The sequence below is a fragment of the Bactrocera tryoni genome, chromosome 1, assembly GCF_016617805.1.
Source record: "Bactrocera tryoni isolate S06 chromosome 1, CSIRO_BtryS06_freeze2, whole genome shotgun sequence".
Lineage (NCBI taxonomy): Eukaryota > Metazoa > Arthropoda > Insecta > Diptera > Tephritidae > Bactrocera > Bactrocera tryoni.
This window is the reverse complement of record NC_052499.1, coordinates 26,983,352-27,007,105: the sequence shown is the minus strand read 5'-3', so window position 1 is coordinate 27,007,105 and position 23,754 is coordinate 26,983,352. Positions and strand designations below refer to the sequence as shown.

At 39.8% G+C, this 23,754-nt stretch overlaps 5 protein-coding genes across 14 annotated transcripts in view; 2 read left to right on the top strand and 3 right to left on the bottom strand.

The window, feature by feature from the left end:
• Nucleotides 1-51: 51 nt before the first annotated feature.
• On the bottom strand, nt 52-5,985 carry LOC120768759 (DNA-directed RNA polymerase I subunit RPA1). The gene is made up of 14 exons (XM_040095530.1): nt 5,643-5,985; nt 5,392-5,577; nt 5,150-5,330; nt 4,378-5,082; nt 3,978-4,318; nt 3,668-3,891; nt 3,464-3,547; nt 3,212-3,376; nt 2,988-3,146; nt 1,531-2,926; nt 1,263-1,461; nt 1,067-1,205; nt 733-999; nt 52-652 (listed from the first exon to the last, which is right to left on the bottom strand). The coding sequence occupies exons 1-14, from the start codon at nt 5,983-5,985 to the stop codon at nt 92-94; spliced, it is 4,950 nt and encodes a 1,649-aa protein (XP_039951464.1). The 3' UTR covers nt 52-91.
• Nucleotides 5,986-6,346: 361 nt separating this feature from the next.
• On the top strand, nt 6,347-6,916 carry LOC120778408 (peptidyl-prolyl cis-trans isomerase NIMA-interacting 4). The gene is made up of 2 exons (XM_040110195.1): nt 6,347-6,493; nt 6,546-6,916. Exons 1-2 carry the CDS (start codon nt 6,406-6,408, stop codon nt 6,854-6,856), a joined length of 399 nt encoding a protein of 132 aa, XP_039966129.1. The 5' UTR covers nt 6,347-6,405; the 3' UTR covers nt 6,857-6,916.
• Nucleotides 6,912-9,607, bottom strand: LOC120778396 (probable glutamine--tRNA ligase). Its single transcript, XM_040110184.1, has 2 exons — nt 8,086-9,607; nt 6,912-8,018 (listed from the first exon to the last, which is right to left on the bottom strand). The coding sequence occupies exons 1-2, from the start codon at nt 9,408-9,410 to the stop codon at nt 6,986-6,988; spliced, it is 2,358 nt and encodes a 785-aa protein (XP_039966118.1). The 5' UTR covers nt 9,411-9,607; the 3' UTR covers nt 6,912-6,985.
• A 472-nt stretch (nt 9,608-10,079) lies between these two features.
• On the top strand, nt 10,080-11,769 carry LOC120780912 (DNA-directed RNA polymerase II subunit GRINL1A). Its single transcript, XM_040113146.1, has 3 exons — nt 10,080-10,284; nt 10,341-11,184; nt 11,246-11,769. Exons 1-3 carry the CDS (start codon nt 10,136-10,138, stop codon nt 11,480-11,482), a joined length of 1,230 nt encoding a protein of 409 aa, XP_039969080.1. The 5' UTR covers nt 10,080-10,135; the 3' UTR covers nt 11,483-11,769.
• The window catches only part of LOC120780863 (protein unc-79 homolog), a 32,982-nt gene continuing 20,740 nt past the window's right edge, over nt 11,513-23,754 (bottom strand). For 6 of the 10 annotated variants that reach the window (XM_040113105.1, XM_040113127.1, XM_040113117.1 and 3 more), the window contains 16 exons: nt 22,665-22,882; nt 22,445-22,593; nt 21,646-22,379; nt 21,495-21,572; nt 18,566-18,833; nt 17,861-18,497; nt 17,699-17,794; nt 16,026-17,330; nt 15,624-15,802; nt 15,411-15,565; nt 14,634-15,346; nt 14,391-14,569; nt 13,781-14,324; nt 12,571-12,585; nt 12,218-12,337; nt 11,513-11,977 (listed from right to left, as the gene is read on the bottom strand). In XM_040113105.1, the coding sequence (XP_039969039.1) occupies nt 11,804-11,977; nt 12,218-12,337; nt 12,571-12,585; nt 13,781-14,324; nt 14,391-14,569; nt 14,634-15,346; nt 15,411-15,565; nt 15,624-15,802; nt 16,026-17,330; nt 17,699-17,794; nt 17,861-18,497; nt 18,566-18,833; nt 21,495-21,572; nt 21,646-22,379; nt 22,445-22,593; nt 22,665-22,882 (5,564 nt within the window). In that variant the 3' untranslated portion in view covers nt 11,513-11,803. Of the gene's footprint in view, nt 11,978-12,217; nt 12,338-12,570; nt 12,586-13,780; nt 14,325-14,390; nt 14,570-14,633; nt 15,347-15,410; nt 15,566-15,623; nt 15,803-16,025; nt 17,331-17,698; nt 17,795-17,860; nt 18,498-18,565; nt 18,834-20,729; nt 21,573-21,645; nt 22,380-22,444; nt 22,594-22,664; nt 22,883-23,754 lie in introns of all 10 variants that reach the window. The other 4 variants (XM_040113113.1, XM_040113142.1, XM_040113139.1 and 1 more) reach the window with 2 other exon arrangements.

Below are 23,754 nucleotides of genomic sequence, written 5' to 3'. Positions count from 1 at the left end.
AGAAGAAACGCTAACTAAATAAAAAAGTTTATATATTACAAAGTAGGTGATTTATTTATTTTGTTTAAATTTTTAGCTTTCGTTTTAATTTTTAACAAATTTTTGTTAATAGCTCAAAGGCACCTGTGCCATTTCGTACCGGTAAACCAACCATCAATCGACTTGACGGTGAACTCAGCTCATCAGCACGTCCACTGCCAGCAGCATTTTTCAAAAACTGCAAACAGGATTCGAATGACATCTGTTGCAATGGTGAGGATGAGTGTTCCATGCCTTTACGTGAAAGTGGTTGGAAGCTACCATCAAACGTCATATAATCGGCAATTAATGAGAGATGTCGTCTATCCACTGTGATACCATACACTTTGAAAACATTCGTCACTTCTTTAATTATGACCTGCGCCGCCGCTTCAATGCCGTAAGTCCTGGCAATAGCGTGTATATCGTTGGAGTAAAGGCGATTTAATTCTAAAATATCATTGTACTTGAACATTTCAACAATATTAATGCCGTCGGTTTTCAATAATTGCGCATTATTGTCGCCCTTATATATGATAGCACGTTTAATATTCTGCACTTGATGCACAACGCATTTACCAGCCAATTCTCGAATAATAGATGATATATCAGGCTTTTTGTATTTCATGTTAAGCTGAAATTTTCATGAGAATAATTACATATGTATGCATGTATGTATATCTTATATACGGTTGTAGCAGTGTATTTACTTACATTAAACGTAAGTTTGCACCACTGATGCAGATCCTTGTCGTATGAATATTCTTGGACCATCTCATTGCTGAGGACTTTTTCCACCATAGCATCGCCTGCATCGGATTTACCTACGTCCTCGTTAACTTCGTCATCATTTTCTGCGTCACCCATATCTTCGTCATCATCAGCATCTTTAATTTCCTCCAAAACTTCGGGATCGTCATACTCAGTTTCGTCTTGCTTCCGCGTTTTGAATTTACGACCAGTCGCGTCATCATCGTCATTCTGGAAAAAATACGGCATATATGTTAATGTACATAACTCGGTTATATTATTGTAAGTTTAAAATTACAGCTTGTTCATCATCCGACGAATCTACATCGATGACATTTGTTGATTTCCCTCTTTTGGATTGGCCACCCATTTCATTTCTAGATTCATCTTCATCCAAATTTTTATCGCCGTCATCTTTATCTTCATTTATATCAATGCTAAAAATACATGCATTTTAATATATACTATATGTAAATGATGTAAGAGCAACATACACAGAAGATTTGCTCTTTGAAGACTTTATAAGGGCACGGAACAATAGCTTGAAGAACACCTCACTCATATATTTTAGCACCTTTTTTGGTCGCACGCAGAAATCGTTCTGATAAGCTTCGCGGGGCAGGAATTGGAAGCGTAGCTTGTATTGATATGCGCGCTCAGGCTTAAGAACCAGTTTAGTTTTCACATTAACAACTGAAATATGTATGTATATATATATATATTAATATTTTTTTTATCTTGTGGTTTTTATGCTAAACTTACATTGCAATATATCCGCTAGAGTAACGCGATTCAGCTTAATTCGCAGCTTATTGGCGCCTTTAACCTCCCTCGGTTTTATTGGTATATCCATCGAAGGGGTTTTAATATTAGCCGAAGCTAACATGAGAATTTCACGCAGACGCGGTATACCGAGCGTAACGTTCATTTCACCACGACCGGCGAAATGGAAAGTGTTCAGTGTCATCTGCGTCGAAGGTTCACCAATCGACTGAGCGGCTAATAAGCCGACTGGTTCACCCGGCGACACCAATGCCTTTATGTTTTTCAAGTAAATTATGTCGTCAATTGCCGCTTTACTATTTGGATACTTTTTCATATATTCATCGACGATTTTTTCTAGTCGCTCAGAAACACTGCCGTAGCAGTTGTCCTGCCTGTAAAGAGATGTTGTGGGATCGGGACAACGTGTGCTTGACTTTTCATATTGCTCTTTCGTTTCGACATCAGCTTTACGCCAAAGCTTTCGTTTGTATTCATAATCCATACTGCGTCCGTTTTTGGGATTCAGCTCAAGTGCATTCGCTTTGGTTGGTGCATCGGCTGAGAAATCAGTGAATGCCGACTGTATTCTCTTCGTTTCGTGCGTTATGTTTTTATCTTCACGTTTACTATGCCATTTTCGTATTTTCTTCACATGTCGAGCTATCTTCATGAGTGTCTGTTCGTCTTTGATATTTTTCAGCTCGTTTGAGTGAATAATTGCTGTGTAATTGAGTGCCAAAAATTGCATGCAGAAATTAGTATTGAAAAACTTTGATTTGAGTATGTCTAATCCATCTTCGCCATACAGATATTGTACAACGCTGTTGTCGCTATCGCGAACCGTCATATCATAGCCAACACTAAGACCTTCGAGATGTTTGATCAGACAACGTTGCAGGTAACCCGAACGCGATGTTTTCACAGCAGTATCAATAAGACCTTCACGACCGGCCATGCAATGGAAAAAGAAATCTTGTGGTTGTATGCCGGTCATGAAACGGCCGTCAATGAAACCACCCGATTTTGGTGACGTCTCAAAGGTTGTGAAGCTCGGCAATGACTTGCCAGATATCATGAGCGGCGGACGTTTGCCCTCCAATTCAATTTGCCCCAATAAGCAGGAGATCTGCATAGTGTTGACCATAGATCCCTTTGCGCCGGAGAGAACCATTAATTGTAAATTGTTTTGTGGAAATTTGGATATGAGTCCACCGGGTAAGCAAGTACGATTTATGTCGTTGGTGTAACCGTCGAGCAACGATTTGTATTTGCGATCTAAGATAACACGGAATTTTGGGTCTTTCGCATAGGCCTCTTCCATTTTTTCAACAAGCACATCCAGCGACGGTATCTCATCCAAATCCAATGCAGCAGCAACTGCGGCGTCACCAACCTACAATTATTACAATAAGGATAAGACTATTGTTTACACCAACAAGGCACATTACACTCACTTTTCGTGATTCTTTAACTATTTTACGCCTTTGTGTGTCAGCCTCGGCTGTAACTAAAATATCCTGCACACCCAGCGTAAATCCCTCTCGTTGCAAAAATGAAGTAAACAATTTCGTGAACGCCGTCAACAAGCAGGTCGAGACCTCACCGCCGTACAACTGTAAAAATGGTAGAGTTCAATAGATTTAATATGTGTAGCTAGACCTATAGCAGTCACACCTACTTCATACATGCAATGAATTAAACCGTAAGTTGTGGCGCCGTATTGTTGTTTATCGAGTACACCGGTAAGCAGTTCGCCTTTATGAATTATAACATTGCTTTCACATAAATCGCTGCCGCCCACTGACGCACAAGCAGCTTCATGTGCTGGTGATACGATCCATTGCTTATAGAATATTAAAAAAAAATAATAATAATAATTAGATTGTACATATATATGTGACGCTAGAAGTGATGAATCTTTTTTGCTTACTTTTGAGTTGATTTTAGCTTGTGTATGTAGATTGATGCGTGAGTAGCCTTCGGGTATCAAGTTGATAATTATTGTCGAAAGAACCTAGGTACGCAAAATATTTATCAAAAATTGATAATTCTTGATTTTATTACTTGTTGTTGTACTGGCTATATCATTGCTTTTTTAAACCGTGCCAGTCTTAACAACAAACAACCAACTCACCTGTTTTCCAGACCAAAGTACCGTTGGTTTGAGGATGGTCGGTGGTAGCAATTTAATTTTGGCGCGTAATTGTGAGAGACCTTGGTACACAAGCTGCTGATAGTCTTCTCTATTGAAAAAACGTCCACGAATTGACAATTTCACGCCAGATATAACATGATCCTGAATTAAGCCGCCCAAAGGTGTGCCGTCTTTAGGCACCAAATAGTTACTTGCCACATTGACTGCAAAATAAATAAATTTTTAGAATTTTATTTAGGAGTTACAAATATATCATTAATGTAGATTTAATAGTTTTCGCTCCCATTACCCAAATTATAAGCCTCTGCTCGCGCTACTTCACTTTGTGGGAAATGCGCATTCATTTCATCGCCATCGAAATCAGCGTTATACGCTTTGCAATTGGAATAGTGCAGCCGGAATGTCTTTTCGCCGGGCAAAATGCGTGCCTTGTGTGCCATTATTGATGGTCGATGAAGTGATGGCTGTCGATTGAGCAGGAGCACATCACCATTGAGAACATGCCGGTGCACTACTTTAATACCATTTTCAGGATAGTTGAATAGTAGTTTTGCCATGCTCTCTCGCTTTGCTGCATTATCTGCTGGTATAAGCGTCGTGTAGCCTTTTTCATCTTGTATATAATTTGCGCTGATAGAAAATAATGAATTCATTGATGACGAATAGAAGTATTAAACAATTTCGCTTACCCAGGGTGTATGTCGGGACCGTTCATAACCATTTTCCGCAGTTCGGCGACATTCCACGGGGTTACTGGCACGGGGTAGCTTAACTTGCGTGCAAAAATATCTGGTATACCGACTTCTTCAACGTTGATATTTGGGTCGGGCGTAATAACAGTACGGGCCGCATAGTTAACGCGCTTACCCATCATATGTTTGCGTATTAAGCCCTCTTTTTTCTCTAAAACTTGTTTAAGTCCTTGATTCGATGGCGAATCTCTGCTAGCTGTTATGTCCAATAACAAATCTACCGAAGTTTGTAGCGTTTGCCAAGCATTGTACAATTTTTCATATGGGGATTTGCCTCTTGTAGTTTCGTATACACGTTGTGCCTCTTCTGTAAGTTCTTCTCTCAGCCCTTTAAGATGCTTCATGACCACACGTAGTACAGAATTATTTTCAATTATAGCTCTATAAATTCCAGTTTGTGGATGTTCAACAATCTGATCATGTAATATATTGGGTGGTCGCGCTTTGGGCGGTATTACTGGTATAGTGTCCATGAAAAATATATCTACGGGCGATTCATTTCCACTTGCATTTAGTTTCAGTAGAGGAAACAATAGTTTTAACAAATCCGGGTAATTGTCATATATTTGTCTCAGAAACTTTCGGCATTCATCAGCGAAAATTGATTTATTTTGACCCATAGTTTGTTGTGTTTCCGGCATACTAAGTAGAATTTTTTTAAACATAACATTATGTGATTGTATTAAAAATATAAAAAAATATCGCTTACGAATTTTTCATTTCCGCTGCTGTGATGTAGTAAACTAGTTTTCGATACAAATAACGAATGTTGCGCAAGGGCTTTTCGCAATGTATACATTTCTTAAAAGGCACACGTTGAAGAGCAGCATGAACCAGAGCCGAACGTATTCCACATGAAGTTTTTGTATTGTTACATGCATTAGACTCTCCTATGATTTAAAGACATAAATATTTTGTATATTTTGAACATAAAATTATATATAGTTATACCTTTCTTTAACAGCTCAAACATTGCCGCTATCCGAGGATGAATGTAATTTCCATCTTCAGTTTTCACCAAACGCTCTTCATTTTGACACACTATCTCCGATTTAAATATTTCAAGTTCTTGTGCTTCAACAATATACCCCGCATCTATGAGACGTAATTGCAAAGTCAGCACGTCACAAACATGATCTGTAAAAAATTCAATTTGTATTTATTGAAATTGCTTGTTAATGAATATACATATATACACATACCTTTGAGTTGTATCTTGAAACAGTTCAAGCAAAAAATACTTAACATTTTCTGTACTAGTTTAATAAAAAAAGGATTAAACACCAGTGCGTTTAACTCAATATGACCCATATGGCCAGGACATGCCTGCATGTTATAACATGTAGCACATGGTTCCATTCGTCGACCATATGTACCCATTAAGTTGTCATATAAACCTCCGGGCAAAGGATGGCCAAGAGGATCAAATGTTAAACCAGTAATAATTTTAACAACACTCAGCTTCTTTATTTCTTCATTGGAGAACACTCCGAATTCCAAATCCTCCGGAATTAAATCGATTTCAAATTTTTTTGAGGTGCCCATTTTTCAAATTTCTTAATAGAAATTGAAAACTAAGAAACTTAACTTTTGCAAAACATCTATTGAAAAGAACGTGTTTTGAAATAAATTTTGACAGGTAGAGCAGCATGCCGTCAGTGAAGCCTTAAGGTGCATATAGACGTTGGAAAGTTTATGGTTTTATTGTTAACCCGTAATTGGTAATTATTCAAAGTTGTAATATTTCTAATAATGTCGCAAGTGTTCAAAAAATAATATATGTTTAACAATTTATATTGATCTTATTACTACTTTGTAAATAAATTTTAGGATTTTGGAATTACGTATTAATGTAATATGGCAGCTTAAAAAGTCAGCTGTCAACAAGATCTAACCTACAATTTTCAAGTATCCTCTTTATAATAAGCCAGCCAGCCAGCTGTATAGAAATAAACAATTTATAAAATGCCACCAAAAAAGGATGCAAAGGGCGGCAAGGATAACAAATCATCTGGAAGCAAGAAAGGTGCTGCCGCAACCGGTGATGACAAAGGTAGAAACATTATATTTTACTTATTTGCTAGTTATAATTTAACGTTACACAGGTAAGGAAAAGAAAGGCGGAAATGCAGTAAAAGTGCGGCATATTCTCTGTGAAAAACAAGGAAAGATATTAGAGGCTTTGGAAAAACTAAAAGCTGGTCAAAAATTCCCAGAAGTAGCGACAGCTTATAGTGAGGATAAGGCGCGACAAGGTGGCGACTTAGGTTGGCAAATTCGTGGTGCCATGGTGGGACCTTTCCAAGATGCGGCGTTTGCTTTGCCCATATCGAATGTAAACAACCCGGTGTATACCGATCCTCCCATAAAGACGAAATTTGGCTATCACATTATTATGGTGGAGGGAAAAAAATAAAAGGATTTTAATGCTGTAAGCTTGTATAGATTTTGTAATAAAAAAAAAAACTCAATTGAATATGCAATATGTTATCATTTTTGTTTTTGGAGCATCACGACTTTATTGAAGAGTTGTTAAGTTTAATTATCATTTCTTGCCAGCATCTTCCTTCAATCCCACTGTACGATTAAAAACAATTTGGTCGTTCGTAGTATCAGGATCTACTGAGAAGAATCCAATTCGTTCAAATTGAAATTTGTCGTACACTTTTACGCTAGACAATGCGCGATCAGCATATGCTTCCAATACGGTCAAGGAATCTTGATTTATATCGGAAAGGAACCCACCAGGTACTTCATTTGTGTCTTCTGGATTTTTATGCTTAAATAGGAGTTCGTAAAGCCTTACTTCCAATTTGACTGGCTGAGAAACCCATTGTATAAATGCCTTCGGTTTTTCTGCCTTCTCTGCCTGTATGCAATCGCAAGTAAGTTCAAGTACGGTTCCAGTTTGCGGATCACGCTTCACCTCTTTAACCGATATAACCAAACCGGCGTGCCTCAGTCCAACAGTTTGATTTAAAGATAGGCGGCGATATCCCTTTTCAGGCTCCTCTTTGAAATCACTTCTTTCTATATAAATTACACGATCTAATACAATCCGGTGACTACCTGATTCGGGGTTTTGCGGAAAGTTAGGTACCTCTATTTCTACGGGTTGTTCGTGTGGGAAATTCGCGAGATTTATTTTAAGTGGCTCCAGAACCACAAGTCTTCGCGGTGCACTTATATTAAGTACATCTCGCACTGACGCCTCCAGCATACTTGGATCTACCGACATCTGAGCGCCTGTGACGCCCATTTGAGCACAAAAGTTATTGATCGCTTCCGAGGGAAAGCCACGACGACGTAGTGCAGTTAGGGTGAACAACCGTGGATCATCCCAATCATTGACGATACGTTCGGTGATGAGCTTAGCTATTTTGCGCTTCGAGACAAGAGTGTAGTTCATGTTAAGTCGACCGTACTCCCATTGAACTGGGCAATATATTTCCAGAGCATTACAAAGCCAATAATAAGAAGAACGTCTTGATTGGAACTCCTTGGTACACAGTGAATGAGTGATGTTTTCGATGGAATCACATAGGCAGTGAGTGTAGTCATATGTAGGATAAATGCACCTATCAATAATCAATGAAAGAAATTATACTATCGTTAACATATTAGTTCGAAAATTAATATACTCACCAGTCATTTCCAGTACGGTGATGAGGTATAAATTTAATACGGTAGGCAACTGGATCCATTTTACCCTCTTCTAAAGTTAGCTTTAGACGTAGCGTTGCTGCGCCTTCATCAATTTTTCCGTTTTTCATATCCTCGAACAACTGCAATGACTCTTCAATGGGACGTTCACGCCATGGACTAGGCTTTGGGTTAAATCCCTTCATTTCATCGGCTGTCTGGTGACACACATACGCTAATCCTTTGCGTATAAGTACTAAAGCCCAGTCGTATAGCTGTTGGAAGTTGTCTGAAGAGTGTGTTACTTTGTAAGGCTTATAGCCCAACCACTCGACCATGTCGCGTATGCCGACAAAGAATTTTTCTTCTTCTTTCTCAGGGTTTGTATCATCATAACGTAGGTAGCAAATGCCACCTTTGGAAGCTGCATAACCGAAATTGATGTTAATAGCCTTTGCGTGGCCAATGTGAAGAATACCGTTGGGTTCAGGGGGAAAACGAGTTTGTACCCGACCACCTGTCTTTTTAAGGTGTTCCTTCAATAGGCGTTCAGTGTGCTCTGTTACCACATAACCATCAGTTTTATAATTTTCCCCGGGTGCATGCAGATGTACTTTTGTCTTCATTAGTTCAGCGATAGTAGAAGCACCGTCACTGCTTTCCGTATTATCATTTGTCGAATTCGATGCCGATTCATTGCTAGCCTTCGTCACTGTAGCCGTTTTTATTTGTTTTTCTTTCTTCTTTTCAGTTTTTGGTGGCGGTTTCAAATCTTCCTCAGTCTTTGGACCAAGTAAATCGAATATCTCAACGTCAATCGCGGCTTTGACAGATTTCGCATCAGCCCATTTGAGCTGTGCACGCACTTCTTGCATAATTTTAAATGCATTGAAGTGATAACGCTGCTCCAGGAGGACATTCTTGTGCAATTTTATTTGTTCTTGCACTATACGCTCGATCTCTTCCGGAGTGACAACCACACCTACTCCACAAAATTCATCAAACTCCTTTAGATTAACAGAAGCTCCTTTCTTTTGAACATTTTTCAATAAATATTCAAGTGCCGCCTCCACCCTCAAAGTCGTATCTAATTTGCGGTCAACAATGTATCGAGTGACTAATGGCAATTCATGAGCGTTTTGCGGCTTGATTTTACTAGCCATGTGATAAAGCAACATGCCAACACCTTCGCCGAGTGGAGCACCTTTTACCTCAGCTAGTGCCAGTTGCAAATTTTTCGTCACATTCGCATTCTTTAGCGTTTCTTTGGCCTTTTGTTCGCTCATGCCCAGCAACTGGAATTGTGTTAGCAATTCTTGGTCCGTCATCTTAATTTCTTTTATTTTGTTAATTTACTTGTGGGTAATATTATTTAGAGACCTAATTACCTATAACGTTGATTAATATTTGTGAAAAATCTGATGAAATCGCTGAAAGTTATAAATATTTGCACTCCAGCAATTGAACAAGGCAATGTGGCAAATGTCAAAATTTAAAGTGCAGCTGATGCAAATCAACCAACAAAAATGTCTCAATTTTATATGATGGAAAACTCTAATAAGAATTTACGAACGATGCGCAAATCATATACATATGTGCTAATCTGTTTATGAATTATTGAAAGCCAAATAAAAACGGTAAATGTTCCGGAGAGCGGCTTTTCCGAAAAAGTGCACCATACAAAAAAGCATAAAAATAGGTATCGCGCCATATATATTCGTAAATTGGAATTAAAAACAAGAATTTTGAGACATTTTCCGTGAAAATTGGTGCACGTTTTCGGAAAAGCCGCTCTCCTGAACATTAATTTAATATTAATTGTCATAGTTTAAATTTTTAGGACTTTATATAATTTTTTTATTATTTCAGAGAAATGGATGAATAACACAAACATTAAACAAATCTATTGGCAGCATCACTACGACCAGCTGTTTATGTTCTGTGGCGGTTTTTTTTATTACAATTATCATACGTACGAAATTGCAATATTTAATGTAAATCGACTTTATCGTGATTTAAAAAATATAATTTTCAAAATAATAATTTGTATAAAATGGCTACAATAAGTCGCCCACCTATGAATAGAATTCCTGCCGTTGCACCCACTATTAAACAAGATAATGCTGTTAGAGATCTAACGAAACTTTCTCGTTTAGAACTGTTAGATCTCAAGGAGCGTCAAAGCAAGTTACTGGCAAACAAGTAAGTACAAAAATTATGTGCATACAATGAGAGATAAGAATTTTCCATTTATACAGAGCCAACTTAAAACGGCTGCCAGATAAAGGAAAACGCATAGAAGATTTCTACAACAAAGTAATAGAAGAGCTTGATCGACGAAATAATATTGATGAAGCGGCAAACATGTTCTCAGAATTAAACATTGCTTCTAAGGGCGAAGATGTACTCAATCGTCTGGAGTGGAACGGCCACTTAAATGGTGAACAAAATGGTGATCCAACAGACGATATTCTTGATAGCGATGACGAAGCAGAGTTAGATCCATTACGCGTGATTGCCCAATGCACAATGCACGAACGACGAACAAAAATTTTACCACCCGAGCCTAAGTTAATAACAGAAGATGATTTAGCTGAGATCGAATCTTTTAAAGCAGAGTCTGAGAATTTAATATCAACATGTTCGAAAGCGAATTTAACTGAAACAGATTCAACACTGACAGAAGAAAGCGAAACGGATAAAGTCGTGGATGTCCAGGTTGTTGAAATAGATGTCGGCGAAAAGTTAACAAATATAAAATCAAAGATACAGCACTTCACTGAAAGACCTACATCATCTAAAGTAAGCTTAATTAGTGAAGATAGTCGCAGTAGCACGCCGTCACTAGCGGAGGTAGAGGAACATGTACGCTACCTTGTGGCGAAAACTGAGTTGCAAGTAGCTCCACAACGCGAAAAGTTCAAACCTTACAAAACCACTGTATCAGATGTGCACGATCCGGCAAAGGAGCGCCTACGAAAAAAAGGCAAACATTGGGAAGTTACTGCCGCAACACCACCTCTTATACAACACAGTGGCGCAAAGATGTTGACATTACTTGATTCGGTGGAGTTACAAACCGATTATTTGGCAAAATTAAAAGTACGTATAATTTTGATTTCTATTATGACCACGTTAGGAAACCTCATCTCATCTTTTATAGTCTTTGCAAGAAAAACAAGCCGAGGAGCGTTTGGCTGCACGTATAGCGCGTCTCGAACAACGTGACCTGAAATTGCCTACAGAGGAAGAGCTGAAATCTAAAACTGCCTTCACCACATATCGCACACCATCGGTACATATCGAAGGTGAACAAAAGTTCAACGAAGACGATGAGGTGCATGATCCACTGGATGAGGAAAAGTCTGGTGGCGGTGTTACATATACGATCTACAATTAGTTGCCTCACTATAAATAACAACAGCGTCTATATTATTTGAACGTTACTTTATTAATTGTTTCTTTGTAAACGAATTTTCTATGTTCGATATTCAACAACACAACTATGTAAGTATGTATGTAGACACTCAGTAGTTAAACCATGTAACATTTAAGATTTCGCTTAAGTTATTGTTAAGACTTTAAGGTGCAGCTTTTAAGCAAACACAATTAATTTTTTCTACTTAAATATGTATGTATTGTTGAAAGCTGTGCTCTGGTCTCAATAAACCACACAATACTATAGAATTTCTTATATTACACATATGTAGTTGCATATATTTTAAATGGAATAAAATTGTGTTGCTGTCGAGGCTTGCAGCTCGATTTGACCCATTTTAAATTGTAGTCGCTGCAGCCATTTCAGTAATGCGTCCGAAGGGTGTGTTTGCTGCTCCTCAAAGTCGGGCGCATTATCGCGTACATTTTGCAAACGTACATGGAGCGTTTTAGATAGCTGTAAATTGAATATTCGTGTGATACATCAAAAAATTAAAAAATATTTATAATGGAAAATTAAAATTAAAACAAATAGTATTTAAAAAAAAATTATATAAAAAAATGATATAAAAAAAAATGATATAAAAAAAATTATATAAAAAAAAATTATATACAAAAAATTATATAAAAAAAAATTAGAATTAAACCAATTGTAATTAAAACAAAATACATTTTTTTATAAACCAAAATTGCTCACCTGTGTTTGTGAGGACAAGACCGGACTCCACAGCGGCAAAAGTTTGCCTAAAATTGTTGAATTAGTCTCCTTGAGTGCTTCGAGAAGACTAAGAAAATGAAGATTCACCATTTCGGAGAGCTGAAAGTATTATTGTTTTATTGTATAGGTTTGTTTATGAAAAAATGTTTATAGCACAATAAACATAAAGTTAAATAATAGTAGATATATTAAAAAACTTACAAAATATTTTTTTTATAAAAGGAAATTTAAAAAAAGTTAATGGAATGAACAAACTATATTTCTAAATTATATATTTGTAAGAAATTTTTTTAAAATCAAAGAAATAGATAAATTATATAGGGTTAACTCACCTTCGCATTGGGACTCTGTATAATAAATAAAAAAGTAATATGAGTGTAATTTATATTATAAAATTTGGGGATATTAGCGTACAAGTTAAATTAAAAGAAATTAAGATAAAAACAAGGTAAGCGTTAACTTCGGTGCCACTGAAGCTAGTTTGCCAGTTTGTATGGCAGTTACGCTAAAGTGGTCCAATATCGGCGGTTCTGACAAATGAGCAGTCTCTTGGGAAGGAAAAGTCGTGGTCAAAATTGTAGGTCGATATCGCAAAAACTGTGGGACTGTGTGGGTTCGCTTAATATAGGCATGGCTACATCGACCCAGCTCGTCACACTGACGGCGATGTGTGCGAACCAGGTGCTATTTGCATAATCGCGAAGACTTGTGTCGCCGGTGTTGTTAGCACTTCCTGTGAGCTTGCTTATGACAATAGTCGTTTATGTGGTTTTGTAAAAACGCGGCCGGGTTCGGATCAAGCTTCGACAAGCTCAACTTACTACTTACTGATCCAAACTGAGCTTGATACCCGAAATAATAGCCCTTGGGCGGATAAATCCTGAACAAATTCGGTAACGTAGAGCCGGATGTTATGAAAATTACATACCATATATATGCCCTGCGTGCAATGAGCCTCCCACTTTAACCTCCTCTTTGCATACCCTATGGAAGCCAATCATCAAACACCCCTTCGAAACAGAATGTTTCCTGGGCCTTTCGTTGATGACCTGAATGTCAATTAATTTGCGTCTTGACCTAAAGAGCGTCTTGATAACCTCAACAACAACAAACGAAGAGTTGGAGAGACTTCCTGAACCCCAACTCCTTCGAAACTATAAGCTTCCTGGGTCTTTCGTTGATTTTCTGAATGTCAATTAATTTGCGCCTTGCCCTTAAGCGTCTTGATAACCTCAACAACAACAGACGAAGAGTTGGAGATACTTCTTGAACCCCGACCACAGTTGTCTGATTATAGGGGCAGATTAAACTCTTTTGTTTGCAGTGACCCCCTGACAACTTCTTTACACAATCCCTCAAACCTACACTTATAACATCGCTTTGCGAGAGATCTAGCCCAGTAAAAATAACTTCTCCTTGAGGACCTGTTAGCATTGCTGGAAAAATTGTCAAATCAAGAACAACCGCCAAAACGGTTGACTGTTCCTTAAATACCTATAAAGCAAATAGTGTTGACAATAATAAAGATATATTTTAACTCACTTTTGCATTTGGGTTCTGCGTGAAGTCGGCTATGCCTGCACCACCCACGCCACTACCGGAACTCTCTTTTGGTGGACGAGCATGCGAAACCAATTGCAAAATGCACGGTGTCACTTTGGCCCAAAACTCGAAGAGTACACCCATGGTGTTGCCTTCTGCGTTGCTGGAGGAGCGAGCAACATGCTCCAAATACACAGTCCATAGTTGGCACAGAGTGAAGGCGTGAAAGAGGGATGACATATGCAATACCGACGTCTTCGACTGCTCGGCGAAACCGGCAAAAATCACCTGGATGTGATCCGCAATGTGGCAAGATGACTCCTGTGAGACTGGCATTGCAAATGGCGCCATACCACTGGGCTGCTGCTGATGGTGCTGGTAATGCACTGCTGCCGGTGGCACGGTTGGTGGAACCTGCTGTGATGGTATGGGTATGGCGTGACGCTCATCGCGGCGCTGTGTTAGCGCTAGGTGTGTAAGTGAGCCGAGCAGCAACCAAGAGAGTAGACGCATGTGGCCAACGCACTCCGTGAATTCTTTGGGACTGTGGAACAAGAGTGAATAGCTAGCTGACATTTGCATGACTACGAGAATCTTTACTAGGACTCACCCTTGCTGCAGCGACGACGGTGCATTATTCAACCAGGGCAAATAACGCGAACTACTTTTATTGTCACGTGTGTTGCCACGTGACATTTCCAGCGCCAAGTATTGTGCCACAGCTCCCTTCAAAACGCCACCCAGCGTGTCTTCGCCAAGTCCATTTTGTATTTGTCCATTTTTGAAGTTCTTATGGGTATGCGAGTTTATGAGTTGGCGGAATGAAACATATGTATGTATATTTAGGACTCACCTTGATTTTACTCAGTGTGTGAAAGTCGGCTAGGAAATCTATAACATCGTTGACATACTGACGCATACAATCCGCGGCATTGGTAGTTAAGGGTGGCGGGGCCTCCGGAAAGCCAATTATAGTGCCCGGTGGCAGCGTGCCACCAGCATCATGCAGCACAAAACCGATGATCATCAACAAGTTGTTATCTGGTATGTTAGTTTTAAACTTCAATGCCTGCACGAACTCGAAAATCAGCTGCCGACAGAGCAGCATCTTATCGCGATCTTTGGAAAACGAGCGCATATTGAGTGTGCACAGATCATACAAAGAGTGGTATTCTAAGTTCGTATTCTGCACGCAAAAGCCAATTATCTTGGAGTAGGGATCAAGTAGGGTTTTTGGCACAATGTTCATCTTCAAAGTGGCTACCATTATGTCGAGCAGATGTTCGGGATTGGCCAGATTTGGCAGCAACACAATCACTTGACGCAATAGAGATTCCATGGCTTGCATCGCTTGCTGCCAAACACCTGGGCCGGTGGTCAGTTCCGTTGGCACGCAATGCAAATACTCGGCCATATTGCGGAAGATCACCGGCAACTGCTCGACTGGGAGCGATTTCTTCGATTGCAGAGATTCGCAGACCATATAAATGGGATGTGTGGCGTTGAGCTCCTGAAAGTCCTGTAGAGCTCGTGCAATGCTGCGGAACGAGTTGTGACGCACTTTCACTTTGTGAAGATTATTGAATATTAATCATAAGCATATGTAAGTATTAGTATGTATCACTCTTACTCTTCACTTGAGTTTGAAAAACTTGCACAAAGATGCCGTTGGGTGCCAGCTGATGCAGAACACAGCGTATAAATTGCAGTGACACAGCCTGAGCGCTGCAAACCAATGCTGGTCCATTCTCGCCCTGCCAGGAGTGCGTAGACGTCAAGCAGATTCTGGTGAAGAAATTTTTGCGATTTTATTATACTTGTTCTTCACAAATTATTTACTAACCTCGAGGTTATGGTTAGTATTTCAGGTAGAAATGGCGCTGCCATTGCCGGCTCGCGATGAATGAAAGTTCCTAATATGACTATCAATATGCCAATATCCTCGTCGGTATACTCTTCGATGAGTGCGCCACAATCGGTGCAACGGTCACAAATCGTATAATCGCCAACGCGTCTAGTGCTCTAGGAAAGAAGGTAGTCAAGAATTACAAGAACGAAGGGACTAAAGTTTGACGAAAGGATGGTCATGTGTACATGGATCAGAACAAAGAGACAAAAATTATAACTGCACATTGTTTTATGAAAAGAAAATGCAAGTTTGATTCTCAGTGCTTATTACCAGAAAATCTTGTGAGTTCTTAGAATAAGTTAATAGGAGCATTGTCGAATTCAAAAGCACACCTACCACACGATTTGGCTGCGCTGCCGCACCACTATGACCATTGCCATTTTCAATGCCATCATCCAGATCATCGTCCAGCTCTTCAGGGGGTTGATATGGTGGCGGTGGCCATGCACCAGCGAAGCGTGAACGTATATCCGGCATGGCACTAGCGTCCATATTGAAGGGAGCTAATTTCTGACGCGGACGTTTCGGGGCTTCTGGTTTAGTTGCGTTATGCACACCACTTGTGCTTGCAGTAACCGTAGCGCTGGTTGTTGTCTTCACCTCCTGAGTAACGCTTTTTAATATGGAAGAATGCAGATCCTGTTGACCGGCGGCGCTCGCATTTGGTGGCGATTCCAGTGCTACTTGCTTGATGAGACGACGTGGTGATGTAGTACGACTACTGGGTGTTATGTCGTCTTTAGTGCTATCCGATACATCGAGGCTATCTTGTTTCAAATGACTTATATCCGGTAAGTTGAGACCGTCGCGCAAACGGTCGATTAAACCACCGACCGACTCATGCGTGCCAATAGGCAGTAAACGTTCTGGCGTGGGTATTTCCAGTGCTGCTATACTTTTTGGTGCCGGTAACTTTGTGGTATCCACCTCATCGACTGGGTTCGGCATGACGCTCATCTTGGAGAGCGGGGAATCGGGTGAGCCGTATGCTTTGTCCGAACGTTTTAGCGATTTGCCTGCTGGTTTCTTATGGTTGGCGCTCAGTCTTGAGTCATCCGTGCCGGTTGATGAGGACGAAGTGCCAGCACTGCATTCGACAATAGTCTTGTGCCGCCCAATAGGCTTTTTCGAAGAAGCAGGCGGATGATGTGGTGGCTGTTGCTGTTGATTTTGTACGTGCTGAGAAGTAACTGGTGGTAATTGTTGTGGACACTTGCCTGAGTTCTCAGTGCTGCTATTCGTTGAGCGATTGCCATTACTGGATGTCAGCGATTTAGAGTTACTATCGCTAGATTTGGCCTGTATATCTTGTAGCGCGCCCAATGCTTTAAGATGGTTCGTGGCAATTGCAGCAAACATCTTCGATGTCGAAGCGGCAGCGTTCTCTAACGATTTATTTCGGACTGTGATAGCGCGGTGCACATCAACTGGGGGACTTACAATGGCGGTCTCGGCTGCCGCATCTGTGCCAACGAGGGGGGTAACGATCATACGTACACCTTCTTGAAGACTATGACGGGCTTGTGTGGTAACAACAGTGGTACTAACAGCTTCCTGACCGCCGGTAGTTCTAATTTTCGTAGTATAGGTATCTCCAGTTTTGGTAGTAATCAACGACTTATGTTGTGCCCTCGATGTTTTCTAATTGAATTGAAAATAATAAATATTTTAACAAGTAAAGTCATAGATTCAGTTTTATTACTTTATTTTACTACAGCGAAAATTATACTAAAATCATCTACATATGTATGTGGTACAAAGTCAACTGGGAGTTCGAAAATTTTTAAATTAGATATATGGGGGTTATATGAAATACTGACGCGATCGAACTCAGTTTTGACATAATGGTATAATATTTTCAAAGAAACATTTTCTTCGAATTTTAATAATATTGTATATTTCACAGATTGACTGATAATTTTGGCAAAAAGTCAGCCATGTGTCCACGCATTTGGTATGTGAAAAAAAAGTTTTTAAATAAACAATTGTATGTATGTATGTTCACTTACCTCTTCATACTCAATGGCACGGGCTGCTCGTGCTCTCTGCATATCGCCCTTTGTCAACGATGTTTCTTCGAAATGTACGGTATCGTCAAAAGAACCCTGGTGGAAAATATACATACATATATATTTCTTTATTGCCAAATCAAATACTTTCAAAATAGTTACCGGTGCACTGCTGCCATGCAAAGTGCTGTCCGACAAATCACTTTCCGGTATTGCCACTAGTTCAGATTCCGTCTCATCCGCTTCCAAACTAGAGTCATTGTACTTACGGAATGCGTGTTGTAGTTTTGGTGTGAAAGCGACATTTTGGCCTTTACTCTTTGATGCCGCGCTAGTACCTTCCGACGGGAACATTGGACTAGCTGGTGGACTAGGATCCTTCTCATCAGGATCTGTACCCAAAGAGGGTTGACTAACGTCGCGTGAACGTGATGTACCTTGTATATCCAATATCGTGGTGGTTGGTATGCGGCGACATTGATGGAAGTGATTGCGCAAACTGTTCATAACCATGCGCATTGCTGAAATCACGTACGCGCTGTACGGTGGCTGGGTGTAGGAATACTTGTAGAGCACCACCAGTACAGTTAACATCCAATTGCGACGCGGATATTGCTCCAAATACCAAAGTGAATAATTGAAAACCAAATTCTGATAGCAATCAGCAGCCGTATTACTGGGATTCGGTGCGTACAATATGATCTGCATTATCGAGGGAAGTATTAGGCCGCCAATCAAGTGGTTTTGATCCAAAACTTGTGGTAGATTTGCGAGGAATGCATTGAAGACTGCCGAAACACTGAGAGAATGTCGCAAGAAAAATTATAAATCTTTGATTTAAAGTGATAATTCGTGCATTTTGGTTACCGTAGATTCTCCGGCGTTGTGTGGAAAGTTTTATCAATCTGATTGTGCCCCAAAAGCAAAAACAAATGCTTGAGTACAATATTCTGTGTCTTGGATACCGGTTTATCTTCCGAGGGGAATGCCTGATCGGTGCGCGACATGAACTGCATGAGCAGAAAAACGAGCAAATGAATTGTTTCACGATCGGACTCTTCCAGCTCGGTAATGCGACTTAGCAATCCAATGAGGTTGTCATCATTAATGCCACCCAGAGAGTGAATATGTCCGTCTGTATGAGGAAAAGTAATTTACTTTTATATTTCTATAGCACTTAAGGAGTTTCAAATAGGACACTAGAGTTGTCATTCCATAGCGAAATTTGTATTTACAGCTTCATTAAATAATACATCCATTGTTTGGCTATATAGACACATATATCTATGTATATATGTACATACATATATAGGCAAGCTTATGAAAATACATACATACCAGTACAGAAGTACACACTGATTTGGCACTTTTGGGAAGAACAACACATAATTAATTAATCTTCCAACTCGAACCACTGCGTGGCTGAGCAAACTTGGATTCAAAGTTTCGAGCTAGTTGAGCTCCTCAGCAAAGTAGCGACAAGGCGACTTCAAGTTGGTCGAATGTGACATTAATAAACTCGTACAATAATTAAAGATTAATACGAGTTTTGACTGAAACCGTTAGACACCAAATGAGATCAAACATGCGTATGAATATGTGGTGAGACACTTACTAATGAGTTGTAGAACACCAAGTACATGAAATAAAATAAGATATCGTAAGGAAAAAAGCTCAAATATACATACTTATATTGTTTGTAACATAAAGTTAACAAAATAACGTTGGAATATAAATAAAAACTAAAAATAGTAGGCATAATTTAAGAAGGTAATATTAGTCCGTCGTACGCGTTTCAAAACCTGAAAACTACAGAAGGAAGGAACTACTACCAGGATAATCGAATATTACATATATTTCTGGAAATGACTAGGCCAGGCTATGCAGGGGCTCAGCGAATCAGTTTTAAAATATGAGCTTACGTTTGTGCAGGTTTGAATAGTACCAGTATATGGAAGATTTACAATTCATGATTATAATATGTATGTTTCAGATGTGGCTTATGTTAAAAGTGGAAAATAGTTTGGCAGAAATTGTTTAGTTTTTAATATATTCTTTATAATAATAAAATTGAAGATTCCTTCGATAACAAGTATTCCGTCTGTATCAACATTTCTATGTACTTGTATGTATACAGAATTTCCTGGATCAAAGATTAAAAAATGCATTAAAAAGAATCCTAAGCTTGTATCCTCTCAACAAAAATCACAAGATTAAAAGCATCATCTTTTCGCCACACTAGATCATAGAGCCGACCCATAATAATAATAATAACCACAACTTGGGTGCAACAAGTTGGAACAGTTCGAAACTAGTCAAAGCGTTTACAGGAGTGAGACGTATTGTCATGTCTCTTATTTGAGGTTAGAAAGTGTGCTGAGTGATAAAATTCTGAGTCATGTATCATGAGCACGAGTAGGCATCCAGGTTTTGGTTTTAAAGGTAATTGAAGTGTTTAACTTATCTGCTCAGAGATTCTGATGAAGCAAAGTAACACCAAAGAACACGAAATACATACATATATTTACAATCCGGAGTCAAGCCAGTTCAACGGCCATATAAAAAGTAGCATGCAGATTAAAAGTTGAAGATTTTCATGACGAACAGGGGCGGCAGTATACATCAGAGAAGATAGTGACATGGAAACATCGATAATGGTTGCATGGAGTATTGTAGAGACAGTGTGTATGTGTATGTCGTTCAAAAAGCACAATCGAACGATGTTTTCTGATCAATTTATTTATTTCTTTAATAAAATCTGTGTAGAATGTGATGCTGTAGTAGTTTGTTGGTAATTTAAAATTATTATTTGAGATTTGATTATTTGAGACGTATGGCCGAATTCATATGAACGACACACTCATAACACGAGCTTCTGCGCAGCATAATTCCAATTAAAAATCAAGAAAACGAAGACAAAAACGAATGCCAATCAGAAAAAGGAAACATAAATGAATAACTACTTAAACGCAGTGGCATTTCGCCTGTTACTGGGGGAGCGGAGGTGAGGAAGGCATGCACTACAACCTACCTTGGTGAGCCGATGCCGTTGTAGGCGCATTTACGGCGGTGGCGCCACTACCACTAACACCAGCACCAACACCAACACCGCCCGAAGCTCCGCCACAAGTGCAGTGAAGGAACGGATTATTGGTCGTTGTGGGACTGGGGCTGAGGACCGATGTTGCTGATGGCGGTGGCAACAAATTCGGTGCGGACGGATGCTTTTGAAAGTGTGAATGATAGGAGGTGTGATGCGGCTGGTGTGGTGGTAGTGACGTCTTTTGTGTTGATAACATTTGTACGCTCGTTTGCGGCAGCTCTGCTTCCCGCAACGTCGGCAGTGGACTATGCGCTGTGAACGTTTGACTAGGTGTGGGCGCTACGCAATGTACTAAATACTGATGGCTCTGACTATGAGATGCTGAGGAAGCTAAAGTTGATATTGTAGCTACAGATTGTTGTTGTGATGTTGGTGGGGGATGTGCACTACTACCGGTGAAATGCGCAAAATGCGCAACAAAAGTGTTGGTGGAAGTGGACGGTGAATTGGAGGAGAAGAAGAAATTGCTATGTGACGTTGATGTAGCGGGATTATGTAAAGGGCAGGGTTGTGGGGCAGCCGAAGCTGTGGAATGATGTTTCGAGGAAGTTGCGGGTTGTGTGGTGTGAGGGTAAGCATGTGGATGAGAGTGGGCGTGACCGGCGCGGGGATGTTGTGTGGGTGGATGACTATTGGTTGCATAACTATGACTAGAAACATTGGCTTGATTGCCACTAGAGCCTAAAAACTGACCCAAACCGAAACGTGAAGTCTTCCGCTTGAGTATGGGCGCCGATATTTGGCGGCTGTAAATCTTCTCCTTTTCGGGCACTGCGTTAAATAAAAGAAAATGCATAAGTCTCCAAATCGCAATTTGTAATTAACTATTGACTTTGATACTTACTAAATTTGGAGTCCTGACGTGGTATCATGCTTGCCGGTGCAGACATAGTGCGCTTGTAAGGCCATTTAGTGCCAAATGAGGCGCTTAGCGTTTTTGCCATACTACCGCTGGTGTCTGATTGGCTCAACGCCTCACGCGCTTTCAAAATCTTAGACGATAGCGCCTCACTACCATTCTCCGAATTACGTAAATCACGTAAATATGAAATATCACCACATTTCTCCAAATTAATTTGCGCCTCCACAAAGAGCGTATCGAAACGATTCAAAAAGAACTCCCAGTTGAGGATTTTTCGATCCGAAAGTGAGTTGTGTAACTGATAGACAGATTGCAGCACCACCGGCCGGTCCACGATAAACAAATCGAATTGCGATTCTAAGCAAAAGAGGAGAGACCGAATTGCCGTGTCATGTATGGTGCCAATATAGAGGGTCGCCCGCTGCGCCACATACACATTAATGTCGTCCATGCTGGCGATCAGATGACAAAATGCGGTAGCGAGTGCCGTCTGCAATCCGACTTCGGTGCGCAAGGGGGTCGAGTCCATGAAACGGGTAATTACGGTAACTCGCTCAACTGCTGTGAATCGTATGCGCCAATCGGTGTCGTGAAATGCTTCCTGCACCACACGCCAAAATACATCCGAGCCCAGCGGGAGTGTGATACAATGTAGCAGTAGTGGTACGCTTGCTTGACAGATGTGAGAATGCTCGGCGTTGCAAAGCCCCCAGAGGCTGGAAAAAACGAGAGGCAATTGAAATTTTGTACACTTCTTTGAGAAGTATATAGATTAACTTACTTCTTAATAAGTAAATGTTCCTGACACCATATAAAGAAGCCGCGATGTTCACGTGCGGCTTTAGCTAGAGCGTCTCCATGAAGTGCCATTACATTTAGACATTGTAGAACGTAATACAGAATTTCAGGTTTCTTTATAGTAGGGATTTCCTAAACATGAAATAGAAGAAATTACTAAATGTTTTTTTTTCAAAAAAACGAGTGAAAAATATTCGACTCACGGTTAATAGTTGGTGTATATACTGTAGTGTTTGTGGGAGTTGATCCAATGTAAATTTAAATTTACCAACCGAAGTATGCCAAAAATCTTCACCCTCTTCTTCGTCCTCCTCTTCATCGGATACGCTGCCATTTTCTCCGGCACCACCACCTGTGCTGCCATTTGCTCCGCCATTTTCGCCAAGCACTGAGGCTCTCGTTACGCTTACATTGGCACTACCTGTGAAGAGAGAGAGATGAGTATCAACTAATTCGCAAACGAAACTACATATATTATTATGATGTGGAATGCTTTTTGGGTACTATGGAATCCTATTTTCGGTTTTCATGACGTGTGATAAGGGTGAGTGTAATTTTCAATCGAGTGGTTCAATTGAGCGTTGGCATAAAAACAGAGAGGAGGGATGACAAAAGTCTCACGATTACTTGATAAACGAAGGGGCCTCAAAGTTATAAGCCAACTTTACACTAACTCTATTGGAAAAAGTTTTCTGCTATTTTGGTTTTGTTACGACTTAGACCCAATATTACACATATACATATGTACATTGAATTCATGTTTACTAAATTTAAGTGAGCTGTGTACTCGAAGAAGCTGCAGAAAGAAATTACGGTCCCCATAATGTATTTGTGGATTGGTAAGGGATGTCACTTGTGAACCTGTTGAGAGCTAGAGCTTAACATAGTCAGAACTCTGCTTTTAAAGTAAAGTCCCTTATGGGGTTTCAAAAAATCTATTTAATAAGACAAATTATACAACACCTCTGGAATACTGTTATAAAGTTTCAAGTTGATCCGGGTAATAGTTTCAGAGATACAGCCTTGAGGACTTGTGTGCTCAAGGCTATCTAGGCTAAGTGCGCCGTCTTAAAACGCGTTTTTCTCGAAACTGAAGTCGGTTGGCAAGATTTGTCTAGAACTCCTCAACCGATTTTCATGAAATTTTACACAGATCTTTGAGATACAATTCTTAAAGACTTGGACAAAGGATTTTTTACGGTTACAACTATTTGAAAAAAGTGTCGCAAAATTTTAATTTTTTTGTAAAAATGTCAGCCAAAAATCCAATTTTCAGTTTTTTCCTTTGTCCAA